Source organism: Thunnus albacares, chromosome 19, assembly GCF_914725855.1.
Source record: "Thunnus albacares chromosome 19, fThuAlb1.1, whole genome shotgun sequence".
Lineage (NCBI taxonomy): Eukaryota > Metazoa > Chordata > Actinopteri > Scombriformes > Scombridae > Thunnus > Thunnus albacares.
Window position 1 is genome coordinate 18,043,351 of NC_058124.1, and position 17,535 is coordinate 18,060,885.

The 17,535-nt window shown below is 40.3% G+C and overlaps 1 protein-coding gene across 3 annotated transcripts; it reads right to left on the bottom strand.

Moving 5' to 3' along the window:
• Positions 1-672: 672 nt before the first annotated feature.
• trim46b (tripartite motif containing 46b) lies at positions 673-15,892 on the bottom strand. Of its 3 annotated transcripts, none has more exons than XM_044336622.1 (12): positions 15,538-15,892; positions 12,252-12,513; positions 11,947-12,136; positions 10,681-10,879; positions 9,624-9,770; positions 9,000-9,095; positions 8,038-8,291; positions 7,454-7,575; positions 6,910-7,248; positions 3,759-3,988; positions 1,704-1,771; positions 673-1,578 (listed from the first exon to the last, which is right to left on the bottom strand). In XM_044336622.1, the coding sequence occupies exons 1-12, from the start codon at positions 15,595-15,597 to the stop codon at positions 1,113-1,115; spliced, it is 2,433 nt and encodes an 810-aa protein (XP_044192557.1). In that variant the 5' UTR covers positions 15,598-15,892; the 3' UTR covers positions 673-1,112. The 3 variants fall into 3 exon arrangements, with proteins under 3 accessions (XP_044192557.1, XP_044192558.1, XP_044192559.1); XM_044336623.1 differs by lacking the exon at positions 15,538-15,892 and adding an exon at positions 14,658-15,091; XM_044336624.1 differs by lacking the exons at positions 673-1,578; positions 1,704-1,771 and adding an exon at positions 4,743-4,807 and having other exon boundaries at positions 3,765-3,988.
• Between the last annotated feature and the right edge of the window lie 1,643 nt (positions 15,893-17,535).

Below are 17,535 nucleotides of genomic sequence, written 5' to 3' on the forward strand. Positions count from 1 at the left end.
TCCATACAGTGAAGTTTTTAATTAAAATAAATTGGAAAAACCGGTTGAAGCAGATTGAAATCTGACTACACGGAAACAACAACAAAAGGAAACAGAAGGCGTTTTTCATAATTTAAACAATTTGTATTTATTCAGTGTTCATTTCCTTAATCCATTTTCTTTTGCAAACATTCTGCCAGCAGGTGAAGTTTATGGATTTAATCTGCTAATCGTTTCATAAGAAGCACTGCTCATTAACTTACAATCAAGCAAGGTTAAAAAAAAAAAATCAAAAGTATTGTTTGTGTGAAAACAACTTTTTACCACCAGCCAATGAATCAATGCTGTTATCAGTCAAACCACACACGCACCCATGCGCATAGAGAAGCAAACACACACACACACACACACGCAGGCACACACACACACACACAGATTTGTGTATTTGAAATACAAAACACAAACACAAACGCAGAAACTAGTGATTAGCTGAGCAGCAGAGGTATAATTGGAGCTTCTAATTATGGTATTGCCTCATTGTTCCTCTCTACCTCTAATTTACCGCATTTACATCCCAGAAAAACAATAGCTTTGGTTGGGATCATAATGGGTGAATGATAGGAAAGTATTTATCAACAGCAAAGGAATTTCATCAGCTGGGTGTGTTAAACACAAGTTTTGTTATAGATGCAATAAAATAGTCAAGGCCTTTTTTTCTTTTACCCACATAATGTTCTTATCTTTATAACATAAACATTAAGCTTTAAACATCAACAGCGTGAGATGAGTTTCTACAGGAAGGACGGCATTGTGTGGTGCTGCATCTACATTAGCTTTATAAATGTATGCAATATAGTCTGGCTACAAGTGCAAGCATTAAAGATATAATTACATAGTGAGTGTTGGATAAACCAGACACTACTGAAGCAATAAGTCTTGCAAAAACTGCATATAACCAAAATGTAAGAAACTTAATTACATTGCATATTTGTTGCTATAGAAACATTTTCTTATACAAAGAAAATTAAATACAAAACAAAATCGCTGAGATGTCTAACTTTTCGCTCTAGCTGAGTAAATACTTCACAATTATTAATAACATTCCAAATTACCATATGACCTCAGATCAGCCGTCAGTTGTTATTTAAATTGGAGACACGGGGTTGGATGGTTACCCTCCTGACCGGAGTCTGATCTGCGCTGCGATTGGCTACCAGCTCCTGCAGCTGCAGCGCCCCTCCACCAATGAAACAGAAAGCCGGACACACAGGGCCGGAGCAATCTACGTGACCTTCCCACAGAGGTCGCAGAGAGTGGGCATCATAAAAGGTGACGCGACCCTTCTCAAAGTCAAGGCACACACCGAGCCGGGGTGGCAGAGGGTAGGTGAGGCCTGTGGGTGAGGAGGGGCCATTGCCGTTGGTGATGGGGTCTCGGATACCGTTCCCATGGCTACTGTGGTGGTGATGGTGGTGGTGGTGGTGGTAGTTATGCTGGGGCAGGTAAATTTTACCCATCCCCATAGTGAGGAAGCAGAAAGGCGGAGCAGAGTCCAGGGCGTCCTCTGCTCCACTGTCATGACCGCTGTCTGGGTCGTAGCTGGAGAGAGAGCACAGTTTGCAAAATAATGATGAGATAGATAACTGCTATGTTGACCTTATTTTTATCTTTTATTACATACCACTATTTCTTTTTAATTTCCTTTTCATACCCCAGCTACTCACCGGGGACTGGCCATATCTTGTGGAAGATGAAACCACTCCTGCAGTTTGGATTCCAGACCAACTCCAAGCTGTTCAAAAGACAAAAAAAGGAACTGATTTGTATTTAACTAAACATTAATCTTGCAGGGAATCTGTATTTAACGTATTGATCTTGTTGTCTCTGTTCCCAAGTGAAAATACAAGCATCTTTACGAGATGATGCCTTTCTATGGTGGTAATTTCCTGTCATCATAATACAGTACAAACACAAATTTTAGTAAGTGCAACATTACAATCCACATGTAAGTATTGACGAATGCTTACCAAGATATGTATACAATGTAAACAAAAGACATTAAGTATGGATCTGAGCCAGGGAACATTTTCAAGGACCAAAGGGCTTATTGTAAAGATTTGGTTTGAAGGCATCGCTCATCCTGAACATAACTGTCCTTGTGATGTGGAGCTCAGTCAGGAAGCCTGTAGTTTTATTTCTCATACCATCATACCTTTCACATCTCTCATGCATGCTCACTCATAATTTCCTTTGCTGTCATCATCCGGGGCTGTTCACATCTATCTAATAACACAGTGACACACATCCATTGTCAGCCTATCATCGTGTGGCTGTCTTTTGAAATATGTTTGTCTCCCTCTCTGCCCTTAGTGCTTTCATGCTGCTGTTATGCGCGCCCCACCACTTCCCCATCACTGCCCAGTCTTCGCACATTCATCACTTCATCACTTCATCAACCTCATCAGCTTTATCAGTCTTAGTGGAAGTCATCAGCCACCACCACCACCACCAGTGTCTAGACTCCATGGGAGCATTTATCTTGCTGTGGTAAAGTCTAAGCACCAAAGACTTTTGACAAAACTAATTATCAATATCATCTGTACAATAAACAATTATCTTTACCTCATTCACTTGTCTCTCCTGATTGAAGTAGCCACATTGGAAGATGAAGACATGTGGTAGCACATCACAAGGACTAGCCATGTTTTTAAGCATGCAGTCATGATAATAAAGGCTTTTTAACTTAAGTACTTTAGAAAAGCAGTGTGGCTTAAATTTTGGGGGAAATCTATTACCATTCTTCCTGTGCATCAAGAGCCCTTGATTTGTGTATATTACAGACAGATTCATTGTGCTTCCCTTATTATTAAGCACACAAGCTGACATCTTGCTTACAAGATCGACTTGTGGTTACACTTACTTTTTAAAAAATCATGCATGTTTTGGTTGAGGTATGACATCTATATCTACCTTCCCCCTGGTAACAAAGAAACATTTGGGCATTTGCTGCTTTGGAAAGAAGAAAGAGTTTCAATTTTGAAAAAGTGAGAGTAAACAACAGAGCAAGAGTGGGCATGCAAGAAAGCAAAATTTAACAAGCTAAAACTTCATTTGGTCCTCTTTTTATTATGGTTACCTAAATTAAAAACAGTGTCCATAAAGCTCTCAGCAGTACTCAGATGATACTGGGCACAATCAGATAACACACACTAGACACTGCTCAAATTTTACTGGCCAGAGACACAAAGGTGTCATGTCATAAATATCAAGCCTGCTTGATAAGAACAAGATTAAATCCAGAGCTCAGGAATAGCAGGGCCACGATGTTCAAATTGCATAATGATGGCATGACCCAGCTAAAAGGTGTTACCTGACAATTTGGCTGGAACCCAGCTAGAACCCTACAGGAACCAGTTCATTTGCTTTAGCAACACAGCAGATATTACTGTAAAGCAGGAGGAGCAGCAGCCAACATCATCAGATTTAAATTCATATAAATTCTTTTGAGCTAAAACATTTTAGTTCTGTAAAAGAGCTGATCAGAAAGTTATTCATTTAAAGGCACTAAAACCTTTTTTTTTCAGTCAGTTCCTATCAAATTTAGAAGAGCATTGGTTTTGACTATATAATAATACCATAAACACTTAAAGTTATTGAGAAAAACAAGTCTTTTCAGGAGCTTTTATGCTGAAATGTGACATATGTACTATGCACATATAGTTTGTAGTATTTTGTATACAGAGTAAAGTATGTTAAGTTGTGACACAGCTTGTACTTGCCTTCACTAGGTAAGACCCAGGCTCCACTGAGCATGCCCAGTAGTGCCGTCCCTGTGTGATTGCCACATCTCCCACCAGGAGGTCTGAGGTCAGGTGACAGGAAGTGAGAGCATGGTCAGCGGCCTGCAGCAGAGAGAGACCAGGGACGCTGCGGGCACAGCGCTGCTCCTTACTGACCACCAGCCGGTCGGCATGGAGACCCCAGCGGGAGTCCAGGTAGAAGTTGAGCACTGAGAGGAGACAGGGAGAAAGAACCAGGAGGACACAGCAGTTAAAAGGACAGAGAGGGAAGACAGAAAGAGAGGAGAGAGCAGAAGAAGTAGACGTGAGGGTAAAGAATAGACAAAGACGGGTGCAGTCTAAAATGAATTAAAGGAAGAAGTTTGGGAGGCAACAGGGGGAAAGTTGTACAGATTTACAGTCAGAAAGCAGCAAGGAGAATAGAAATGAGGAGAATTGAGAGGAGAGACTACAAAAGAGGGACAGAGAGCAGGCATGCACCTCCTCCCACCAGCACTGGAAGAGAAAAGGACAATGATCTATACATCGATGACTCAGGGAGTAAAATACAAAAGGTATCGCAAAGAAACTCTGGCAGAGGGGAGTGGAGTTTTTTTCCAGAGGCAATACAATATACAGAGGGGACATATGCAATAGCAGGAAGGAAAAACAGCCTAAGGGTACACAAGGAATTCACCAATCACTCAACTCGACCATTAAAAGCCCTGGATCGGAATCCGATCCATGTTGTTAAGCCTCAGGACTTAACAAACTGCAAACCTCATCAGCGCTCAGACAGATCTTATTAAGAGGAGGTAGAGTGGGAGGCAGACGTGGGTGTATAGATGGGGGTGGATGAACAGAGGATGCATGGGATGACCACAAAAAGAGAGAAAGAGAGAGAGAGAGAGAGAAAGAAGAGGAGATAATTATGTGGTATGGGGGTACAGAGGGATGGTCAAGAGATATGAATGCACTTCTTACGTTCCGTAGGAGGCATGTAGTTTGGCGGCGTGGAGGTAGCGCAGAAGAGGATGACAAGTACAAAGCTGAGAAATGGAAATAATATATGAAGGTAAGAAAGTGAAGATGTGTTGAAAAGTGGAGCAAGAGGTGGAAAAAATGGAGAAAAAGGAAGATGGGAATGGGCAGAAAAGAAAGAGAATGAATTATTAACTGCTCACCATGGTAACCATCCTAATGCTTTTACTGTGACTGATAAATAATAGTAGGTGTGAGGAGATGAATGGGTCCTGGATGACAGCAACTACAGCCAGCTGTGTGGATATAATGAGGTTTTTTTGTAGCTTGTCATGAACTAGATTTAAGTCATTAACCAAAAATAGTAGAAACACTCTCGCATAGTTGGGTGGAAGATAAAAAGTTATGTTATTTATGAAAGCGTCACATTCATCTCTTCATGCAGGTGGTGGACAACCTTTCTGACATCCTTCTTAGAAATCTCTTAGGAAAGTTGAAGGATAATCCCAGCTTAATACTAATTAGGTCATATTTTTGTAGTTTAGGACATCTTTTCTAAATAGAAAAAAACTATTGTAATTACCGAGTTAATAGCTGAGATCTGTCAACATGGCAACATTGCTAAAAAGAAGTCTGATGGGTAAGAAACACATGAAATCAGACAACCATACAAGTTTTGAATAATTGCTCCAAGGTATTAAAAAATATTTAGAAAAGAAAAATAAGGCAATCAGTTACTGTCTGTCTGAATATCCAGTTTACAGATCAATTTCCTGGTTCAACTTTGACATTTCAGGGGCTCTCACTTTCAATTTTACTTCCAAAGTGGTTTACTGGTTTAGATAATCTAGCTGTTGACTTGTGTACAAAGTGTTTTGCTCATGTTTCTTGCCCTGTCAAACTTTATTGTGGCCCGGTGCAATATTATCATAACCACTGGCAAAAAAGATGGCCAAAACTATGAAAATAAGAAAGACAGAAAACCAGAATCATCATTTGAAATAAGTTGTGGTAATACACACTTACTGACTAGAAAAATAGAAACCCCCATTTAGTAATGAAATGGATCCCTTTCAGCCTGCTTTTGCTTTTAGTTTATGGATAGTTTCATATAATCGATGCTGCATTCAAGTTTTGGAATTGTGATGGCCAGATAATAATAATTAACTTTCTGATTAAAAACTTGCTGAAGAATTGTGGAGCCACAGAAACAATCATAATGTGATAACTCACACAGATAGGAGCTTGTTGACCTATTAGCCTTATAAATAGTGCTTATATAGGCCTAGTTTTGTACAGAACTGGTAGAAAGAGTTAAAACCAGTAAAAGACTGAGTTTATTCAGAAACTGAACTGAAGATTGTCACTGACAGCATCTTAACGTCACTCCACTATGATCTGCAATGGAACCTCTTTGCTCTACATTACGGCATCAATCTACAATACCCATTACTCTCTCATGATGGATATGTTGCCTTCTGACAGACACTGTGCCAGAACACCAGGGCACTGGCACACCTACAGTACATGGAGTACTGCCATTATCAATGTTAGTTACATCCATGATTGCCGAAGGTTCTGCAATGAGATAGGCCCGTTGTAACCACGCACGACCAATCACCTCATGTTGTTGATGCCACAGTTTATCCTGAGGGTGGCAAATTTGTTCCCAGGATTCATCAGAGCACACAACGATTTTCAAATCATCGAGAGCCCATTGCTGATGTGTCTGAGCCTGCTGCAAATGCATTTGGTGGTATACTGTAGACATGAGAGGTAGCATAAACCCTGCAGACAACAAAATGTTACAACAAATGTCCAATTCTGCTTTGATGTTAACAGGACCTCATGTTCCAGATTAAGAATGATTCGATGAGGTGACCTGTGTTCTGGTGCAATGATTGTACATTTTTGTGATCACCACCTTGCATTACATGATTCCATCATCAAAATAGCATCTTATCAAATCTGTGTAAGAATCGTTCTATTCTTTTTCATTATGCTTCTCTTTTCTCCATGTTTCATGTACTGCATGTATGTATAATCATGAATCAAGGTGTGTTTGTTTGTGTCATTGATAACTTGCAGTGCAGCTTCCCTGTGGCAAAGTCAAAGTCCCTCTGTTTACCTGTTAATGAGGACAGCCAAAAATGTCAGCATGTACTCTCACCTGGTGCAGGCGGGGTGTGAAGGTACACCTCCTCGCTGTACTCCCCGTAGCCCGCCTTGTTGCAGCCTCTCACCCGCAGCACGTACACGCTGTCCATCTCCAGCCTGTCGATCACAGCGCTGGTCCCACTCACTTCATCCAATCGCTGCCAGCCCCAGCGAGCGGCTGCCAATCCTCCTCTAAACCCGCCTCTTGACGCTCCTCCCGGTACCACACCCCGACGGCGATACTCCACAGAGAAGTGCCAGGCTGGCGCAGATTCCTGGGGCAGTCGCCAGCACAGGAAGAGCTGGTCATAAGCCAAGGTACGCTGGGTATCAATCACTGGAGCCAATGGAGCTGTGACAAAAACGTTTGTTGGTTTTCATGAATAACATTCCCAAATCTAGAGGTTTAACATGTCACATTTGTACTACCATCTTCACTTCTATCACTGGCTCCCATTTGCTCATTATATTTCATGGCATCTCTGCTTTATTATCTTGTTCCCTTCTACTATCTCATTCTCCACCCTGTCCCTTCCTCTCATCGCTCCCCTCCTCACCCTGGATGAAATTCAATTCTGTGAGGAGTTTTAATTCTTTGGAGACGTCCAGCTGGAAATGTCTGAAGGATGGATCAGCAGCCAGAGTGAAATGCTGGAGATTCTCAATTGCTTTACTGAACCTGGTGCAGGGAAAAACAGGAGAAAGCAGTGTTAGAGGAATAAAGGGGGATGGGTGTTTACATGATGCTTCCATGGAGTGTATGATCATTTTTAAAAGATAAGCCTGTGATTATTCTACATTTATCTTGATGATAATACCATAAATACAGTAAATACTTTATTTATAATTCTTGGACAAGATGATAAACTTATAAGAAAAATAAATAGCAAACAGTATCATGTCGTTTTTCACACAGATCCACTTGCCAAGAACAAATCAAGTTATCACTACACCCAGTTATCACTACACCCAGAGCTAGACAGACAGAATAGCTGCATAAACATCTACATAAACTTTATATATACCTGTTCTATTTATACAGGAAATGAAATGAACTGAACCTAACAAAGAAAGACAGAACTAATCTGAGATCTGTTCAATCATGACGGAAAGCGATTCCAGAGATAAACAAATGGGCAACCTGTTATGAGTCTGGCGAGCGGCCTGCACAAAGCAGGGCTGGTCTGTTTCTTTCAGTAGCTCCTGGGTGAACGCCATGAGCCCTGCATGTTCCATCAAGCCCCGTCTCTCCGCCACTTGAGCAGCCAACGCCTCCCCTCGTTTTTGCCGCGCCCCCTCCAGTGCCTGGGTGAGCGAAGCGTGGCGTTCGGCCAGAGCAGCCGTCAGATCCCTGATGCTCTGAGCCAGCTGCTCTCTGGCTGACACACTGTTTACCTGGTGATGAAGAACGCAGAAAGACAAGTTCAAACATCTGGAAACTAACACCCATTTGATGCTAGCTTACAGCAGCTTTAAAGGACAAGTTCACAGACTTTCAAGTGTGTCTTAAATCAATGGTTAGGTGCACAAATGTACAATGAAAGATATTTTGCTTCCTGTAATTATTCCTCTTCTTTATACTGGACATTAAAAGATCTCTTCTCTTCTTATATGAGGATTCAGCAGTTAAAGTATAATTAAGTGGGTATCTTCCAAAGTTATTGTCATGTTGGTACAAAATTTCCCCTTTTTTTATTTCTATGCTGAATTGTGGTGAGGGTTTAGTTACACAAAGAAGGAAATCTGAACTAGAAAGACTTTTGTCATAGGAAAACAGTTGTTATTTTGCTTGTCTGCATTTAATTACAATAATATGTGACAATAATATATGACAGGCAACATTGCAAGTTTGATAAGATGAACTGATAACAACTGAGCTTCATCATGTGATCATATGATGAAAGCAATAACATGTGGCTTAAAGCTCTGGGAGAAATCTACAACAGGTTTTTAAAAAAAGGGGGACTCTGTGAGTTGGCTGCCTGGCAAAGAAGCTGGAAACAGCCAACAGACGGAGAACTCAACCGTCTTTAGAGTATTTAGCTGCTGACTGGTGTTAATTCCATGTTCAGCAACATTTTGTCTGCCCAAAGCAATAATCACCTCAGTCTGAGTGATGGCACTCTCCAGCTGTGTAATCTGAGACAGAACTGTGTCCTGGTTGGCCAGAATGTAGTTCATCTCCTTCGTAATCTTCTCCTGTCAAATAAACAGCGAAAACACACACAAACACGCAAACAACAAATACACACAAGACAGCTTGTTTGTTACACTCAGCATTAGCCCATTCACTGTACTGTTTTATACTACTGTACATGGTGTTGTGCTTGTCTCTGATATACTGAGAAATGCAGTTTTTGTTTTGTTTTTAAATTTCATAAAATTTCACTTCATCATTTCACTGTATCAAAATTCATTCACTCACAAATTAAACTATAAACAGTAGTGAAACAAGTAACACACAGATATACTGCATAGTAAACAGCATTATCCTTACTTTATTCCAAGATGGATATATTGACCTTTACTTACATAAAAGTATCACTTTAAGTATAAATTAAATAATGAGCAAAAAATCCCTCAAAATGTAAAAGTTTTGCATCATTCCTATGCACACTGGTTGAAAAGTTCAATGTTTAAAATACATTTTTCAGAACTGTCCTATGAATAAAACCCCATGTGACTCAGAAACCCAGTCCAGACCATGTCAGACCCCAAGAGTCGTACCTTCAGGGCTTGGTATGCCTGGGCCACTGGCAGGATTTTGTGCCCGGTGTGGATGCGGCGCAGTTTGCAAAGAGGACAAAGCAGCCGCTGACAGGACCTACAGTAGAACTGCAGCTTCTCCTGGTCATGCTCCGGGCAGGTCAAAACCTGAGGACAAGAATCAAATTACATCTAAACTCACTTATTTGAAGCGTGTTTCACTCGAGGATAGAGAGCAGAGCAGTGTGGAGAGGCATTGTGAGGAAGTGTGTGTATTTACAAAACATCTGTCTTCCCTTCAGGCAAAGGAAGGAAAATCTGACAGCAGCCAGAGGAAACAATCACAGAAACAAAGCAAGTGTAAAGGTATTTGTATCAATTTTAAATACATATTACAGTATTATACACACACAGTATTCTGTTCCTGTTTGCTTGACTACAGATCAGATAATAGAATAACATTAGATCTGAAAATGCAGCACACATTTTTGTGTTCACACTGCCAAATCAAAAAATAAGATCTGTGCCGCATCACAAGAGCACTAAAATCTAATTTGGGTCAGATTACCTGTAATGTGAACACAGGAACACAGTATTACATCTGTACATACTGTACAAGGCCTTGGTGCCATTTCCTAATAAGACGTTGTTTATAAGGGATTTATAAGTTATAACTAATGGTTTCGTTAATAACTCATTTACTAATGCTTTATGGTCAGTTACATACCTTTTTTTTGGTTGCCAGGTTGTGAAAATAATTAATGGGTTTCCAAAATGTATAACTGTATTAATACAATATATAGAAAAAATCAGAGAACCACTAAAAGTGATTTTTCACAACTTGGCAACCCAAATGTTGTTCTTATTAATGGTTTATAACTGAACTATAAATAATTAGTGAATGTTTGTTAACCATTCATGAAGCCATTGGTTATGACTTATATACTCATATATATCTTATAAAGGGTGCCATGTTGCAAAGTGGTTTTAATCTCTGTAAATATGTGCTATGAAAATTAAGTGTATCATATCTTATTAATAGATATGTGGATAAACTTCAAGTTTCCCTGTGTCTTACCTTTGGTCTGAAGTTGAGTGTTGGCTGGATATGTTCATGTTGTGCCCGTGGCGTCCCCCACGGGTGATAGAGCTTGAAACACTCATTACAGAAGTTGGCTCTGCAGTCAGCGCAGCCCTTGGTGGCCTCCAGAGCTTGAGGAGGCTTACAAAACTGGCACATCACTGCCACACTGCCCAGGCTCACTGTGTGTCTGTACCTGGTGGTGGTGTAGAGAAATACAGTTTTAGCCTTTAGTTATTTGGCTTAAGGCAGCGTTGTTTCTTATTATAACGTGATACTGTTCTCGTTTAATGTTATTACGAGATCCTTTTCATAGTATAACAAGATAGTTTCATGTTATAATGGTGCACTTTTCTTGTTATTACTAGGTACAAAATGCCACTTTATCATGTTACATCACAAAACTTTCTTGTTATTTCACAAAATGAATTTAATTTTCACTGTCACTAGCCCATGTAGGCTACAATATCATCTCTATAGGCACTGACTGGATCTTTTTCTTGTTTTAACGACATATGGAAGGTTCCTGTTACCTGTTACAACTTACCAACTTATCATGTTATGACGTGAAAAGTTAGTTTTAATAAGATACATTTGTTTTGTGAAATAATGTGAACGTTTTATGATGTAACAATATAAAGTGACACATTACAAGAAAAACGACTTTAGAATCAAGTAGTAAAAAGAAAAGCACGTCATTAGAAAACTATCTTGTTATAACCTGAAAAGGATCTCGTAATAACATGAAGAAGCATCTTGTTAAAATGAGAAACATTTCTCATATAACAAGAAACTGAGCACATTTTTTTGTCATGGTGGCAGCACTGCTGACTTGTTCCATTGTGACTAAATGTGATCAGGCCAAAGAACAAATTAAATATATAAAAAAAAGGTTGTAAAAATGCATAAAATGGGAGGGCAAAAGGCCTAGTGTGAGAGAGTGAGACAAACAGTATTGAATAAGTGATAAATTGAACACAAAGCTACTAGAATGGAAACACACAGTCAGCCAGAGTAGCTACAATATGTTGCAGTGCAACGCTCCGCATGATTCTTCAACACTTCAGCTGCTGCTGAATAATTACATTGTATTTTTCTGACCCAAGTCATCAGTTCATTGACATTTGGATCCAAAAATCATAAGATTTGAGGGAAAAAAAACTACCTTGTGCATTTTTGTGTGCATGTCTTTGCATTTTTGCATAGTTTGGTTCAAGAGTGTGTGTGTCTGTGTCTGTGTCTGTGTCTGTGTGTGGTACGCACCTCTCCACTATACGCTCCAAGGTGAGGTTGCGCAGACAGTCAGTAAGACCCTTCTCTCCCAGCTCCACATCTTGGCCACAGGGGATACAGGGGAACATCATCGACAGGGGTGGGCCCTCCTTACGGCGCCGCCCTGGATACGTTCCATATCCTGGAGACCGGGGCATGGATGGTGAAGGAGGGTGGGGACCTTGAACCAGAAATGAAAGCCAGTTATGAGCAGATGGAGACAGAAATGATACAAAAAGGTCTTTTTTTAAGTCAAAGGATTAAACTGATATGGAAAATGAAGAGTTATTCCAAACCTGCTCGCAGCACACGGTCAATAGGTCGCTGCTCAGTTTTAGGTGTAGGCCTGCGAACCTGTCGGGGTGAGCGGGTGTTGGGGGTGGAGGCTGGGGAGTTGGGCTCTGGGGGAAGCTCTGGAGGCGGGTAGCCATTTGCCACCAAGACCTCGGAGGCACACATGAGGCAGATGCTGTGCAGGCACGGCAGGACCACGGGCTGTTTGACTATGTCCTTACACACAGGACAGTGCAGCTCGTGCTCCAGGCTCTTCATGTTAGACTGTGGGAGGCAAACAGGGCGAGAGGTTATGATCTAGACAGGCTGTTGAACAAACATATCTCCAGGCTAGAATTGGTTTGTATTATGTTGGAACATGTAACATGCCAAGAGGGACAATTGTGCACAATTAGCCTTTGAAGAAATTAAGCAAAAGACTTGTATGTGGGGTTGGGTATCGTTTGAATATTTTCACTACTAGTGCCAATGTAATAACTTTTTTGGAGTTTTGGTATTAATAAAACAATACCTTTTCAATACTCATTACAAAATATACATTTTTTTCTACAAAACCTTTTTTTTCATGTAACAAAAGTAGAAAAACTTCTTAAATGTTAGATATGGTCTATATCCTAATCTAAAATTGGTAACATTTTGAAGATTTGAAGAATATTACTAATTGGACCGTGCATTTGAAGCCAGTTTTTGGTGCATGTTGATACTTGGTGCCATAAACACATTTTGGTCAGCATCAAAAAAGTATTGAGGTTTCATTCCCTTGTCAGAATACCAAAGAGGATGTACAGTATGACTGGAAATAAATAGACTGAAGGGAAACAGAGAGGGCAGAGGAGCCAGTGTGAAAAGCTGCTCCAGACAGGCGACATGGGGCATCATTCTTGTTAAATATGGATAAAGATCAGGCATTAATTATTCAGCCTTTGCACAAAGTCCCTCCCTTAAATTGCAGCCTTCTATATGAACATGAGTTCTTTAGCCAGTAGCCACATACGTTTTTTTTACACTAAGATATGTTCTTGTATTTTTCCTGTTTTTATTACATCTTTTTGAGACTTTCCTTTATTCCTGCAGCATTCACACAATGTAAAGATAGTAGCACAGACAGTACACACTGACACATGGCACAATGGGGAACAGAACTTACTATGCATTGAGAAGACACGGTGGATTAAACATATCACACAGAGTGGTAATTTAATCAACTTCGTCGCATAATATGCAATTTATTGGATTCATTTCTTGGTGTATACCTCACTTGCTGACCGAGCACATTCTGTCTATTTAACCAGAGTGCTCAGAGCTAAGTGGCCAGGGTTGGAAATCTGTACCTCTGGAGCAGTTGGCATGTCACTGTCCTGCTCAAGGACGTATATATGACAGAAAAGGACACACTGGCTGTTGCAGAAACGTGTGAATTCACAGCTACAGTTACTCTAACTACAACTACCCTGCCTCAGTGAGAATGGGATGGTCAGAGAGAGCTTGTGAATCAGCTCCGGTGTCCATTTTAATCTGCTGGTATGTGTGATAATTACTCAGCTACTGTGTCCAGTCAGTATATTACATTTTCGGTCATTCTGCTAGTCAGGATGGTCTGTTTTGTCTTGCTTTCACAGATGCCCTTGACACACAGCCTCAATTTACACCCAAAAGTGTTTTTTTCAGCCAGTGGCAGCACATCTTTATCACTGACACTGCGAGTTAACTTCAGAAAAACCAGGACAAGACAAACTGAGTGCTGCATGGGGGATTGGGGATTTTGTCATTGTGGTGTGATGTAGCAGCACCAAAACTGCTTATCCCAGCACACCGTAAACTAACTGAAAATACAGTTTTTGCAATAATAAAAAAAAAACCCACTGATGCTGCATGTTTGAGTAAAAAAGGATACAGTTTGCTGGAGATGAACATACTCTATATCCACTGGATTTAAAGAAGGCTACGAACCTTCACACATTTATACAGCTGGATGACAAGACATACACACACAAGTTGACTAATGCCAGTAATATCTTCCCTGAGATTTGACCAGAAAAAGGCTTTTCTAGTCTAATACAACAATACAGCTACTTTTCCAGATGAGAGATTTAGGCTGCTGCTAGACCTTCACTGCAGCATTAAACTGGATTAACTGAATTCATTAAAATAACCCACATTCTCTCTCGGTCCACCTCAGTCTCTGTGTCATTCTCCAATGTCAACTCCGGCCTGTCCCTCTCTCTTTAGCCATTCAGTCTATCGCATTTTCAGGCTATTGAAATTATACCAATGCAATTCCAGCAGGCTACTGTATAGGCATATAATACGACTAACTGGGGGCCATCTGTATCCATTTCAAACGCATAGTGCGCACAGCCCGGCGTGGTGAGGGGCTATAAACAGGCGTTGCGACAGCGCATCCTTACCTTCACCTGGAATCTAGGCGCCATGACAGTAGACTACGTGAACATTTCCAGCATCAAGAGAGCGCTGTCTCTTGAAAAGAAGGGGAGGGGTTTGAGGCATTACATTAGGCTACATTAGGCCAGCAGAGAGTGCACCGCATCGGTAAGATGGGCTCTGGAGGAAATCACCGTGGTGGCTGTTTCGACGGTAATGAAAAGCTGCTGCGCCTCTTTCTTTTCCAGAGCTGTTTGCAATGTGATATCTGCCGCAAACTGTGCAGGTGTCGAGACCTCCACACCTCTAGTCGGTCCACTACGGTCTATTGTTACCGTATCTGCACATATCGAAAATATTTTAACCCTATAGCGGGCGACGGCACAAGCAGCATCCTTTGCCTCAGCAGCAGCCGAAGCTCCTGCATCTCGTCTCCATGGAAACGAGCATCCAGTGAGCCCAAAAAAGAAACGTGTCCTTTCACTTGAACCCACGATGCGTTTAGTCATTTGATGGTTTAAAAAAAACACCTTCATATCTTATTTAAACGAGCATATTTTCTTCCAATTCTGAAGAAAAATTTAGCTCGAGTCTGGTGTGCTGAGACATAATTAGACCTCCATTAATGTGGGTTTCAGCGTCTAGAAAACGCCTAAGCTTAGGCTATTGATTTTCAGCAATAAGGACAGCAAATGTACAAATGTACATGCAATATATCATTTTAATTCAATGGCCCACAGTTTGAATGCAGAAGAAACAGGCTATGAAAAAAGGCCTATTTTAAAGACACATGGAGACGTGCAATATAATCCGTTAATTCGGTGCTTCATGTATTATTTATTTGCCTTTATAAAAAAATGAAAATAAAATAAAACCCCGATAACACAAGCACACACATATACTCACACTGATACGAACCAAAGCTTCCATCGTTGATGTGGCTGTTTTTAAATCCATCTCTGCCATTTTAAGGAACAGCTACCCCTTGTTGTAGTCATCTAGATATAAATCGCGATGTTTGTGGGCCATAGGCCATATTAACAACTCAAATATCTGCCTTCTAGATAAAAAAAAGTCTGTTCCGGTGTCGAGCGTTTGGTAAATTCTGCGTTTTTTACGGTTTTTCAAAAGACAAGCGATCTGGACATTTTACGCTCTTAACAACAAACAGCCTGATAGGGCTAAATATCATCATTTGAGAATAAAAAATGAAGAAACCGATTTCTAAATTTGTTGTTAATGTCAACATCCACGCTGAATACTATCAGATGCCTGTGGCTTTATTCTTCATCCAGACATCCCGCCCCCCACCCTCCCATCCCGCACCGGATCCACTCAAATGATGGTGCACACAGCAGGGTGAGAGCTTGATGTCATTGGACGGGAAAAGCCGGTCTGAATCCTTTATTGAAGCAAATGTATTTCGCTAATTAACCCATATTATTTACAGTAGGCTGCATACCACACCGTATTATTGTTAACCATTCATGGGGACAGTCGACGTATAACGCTTTTATACAGCCAATAGACCATAAATGTTCCAGGTGAATGTGAAGGCTGCACATTAGCGTCAGCCAGCTAGACGCCCTTTATGCATTATATGTGTTGCACTGCTTATCTGTATGTAACAAGGTTTATCTGTCTGGTCCCTGTTAAATAAACTAATAAACTAATAAAATAAAAAAATAAAAGTTAAAGGGCGGGTTCACAGTTTTTTCAAGTCTGTCTTAAAACAATAGTCAGGTGCCCAAATGAACATTGCAGTTACAATGTAAGTGATTGGGGACAAAATCTGCAAAAAAATTATTTAAAAGTTTATCCTAACTAAACAAATGAGTCAAATCAAGTAGATATCTTTCAACGTTACAGTGTTTTTAGTGCCAAAGTCCCTCTTTTTGTTGCTATTCATCCACCACAGCTCAAACACTTATATAAAACACTTATATAAAACACAATAACGTGTGTGCTTTTGGGTGGGGTGTATGGAATGCATGAAGGGTTGGTTAGGCATGGAGCATGTACACAGGTGTGTCAGTAATAACACTTCTGAAAGTAATCAGAGTTGACCAGTGGTTGTGGAAGAAGTACTGAGACTCTTGACTTAAGTGACAGTTGCAACACTACAGTGTAAACATATTCTATTACAACTAATAGAATATGTCCATGATGTTTTTAGCTACAAGCTCTGCAGTCAATGGTTTACAGTATGTAGCTCCTCAGGCAGCTTTACAGAGAAAGTCCACAAGATGGCGCCTATAGCACATAGAGCTCTACACAGGCATCACTCTGTTGCAGTAGGAATATCAAGGATCCTCTCCAGAAATGTATTAAGACATACAAAAATATTCTGCTTGGGACAATAATGAATGTTTGATCTGTTTTTTGTTATTGTTTTTTCAGAAAAAGGTATAATTACCATATTAAATCCTAAAAAATGTAGCATCTACTTCTTCTGCCTCATTAAAAATTCCAGCATCGATAAATATATTTCATTTCAGAAGTTTAACTTCTGGACACAAGATGTCTCCTTGTTCACTGAAAAGTCCATCCTCAGTGTTTGTGCACTGGAGGCTTCAAGTTTCCACATCAAACTTGTGTAAATTGAATATTGGACCAGGATTGGCTTCAAAACTAGCTTTGATGTCACAAATCATGCTCGTCTTTCAGCAGATGAATGTGAAAACAGCCTTCTAGTGTCAAATTCTGCACATACATCATTCTGCACAGTGAAGCTAAAACATCCAACTGTAGGAACAAGAAGAAAAACACATTTTTGAGTGGAGGGGTTTTGATATCGACATCTCAAATCCAACCATCCGAAAAAATATGGTCATAGGACTTTAGCATAGGACCAAGCTTACATATATTATGTACAGACTGTACATTTATCACATGACTGCAAAA

Bases quoted from the DNA above. Each gene is read 5' to 3' on its own strand.
- trim46b (XM_044336622.1), bottom strand. From the start codon at position 15,597: ATGGCAGAGATGGATTTAAAAACAGCCACATCAACGATGGAAGCTTTG. The intron at 7,576-8,037 runs GTTGCCCATTTG...TCCCTGCACCAG, and splicing joins GCTCGCCAGACTCATAACAG to GTTCAGTAAAGCAATTGAGA. The intron at 1,579-1,703 runs GTGAGTAGCTGG...CTCTCTCTCCAG, and splicing joins CAAGATATGGCCAGTCCCCG to CTACGACCCAGACAGCGGTC.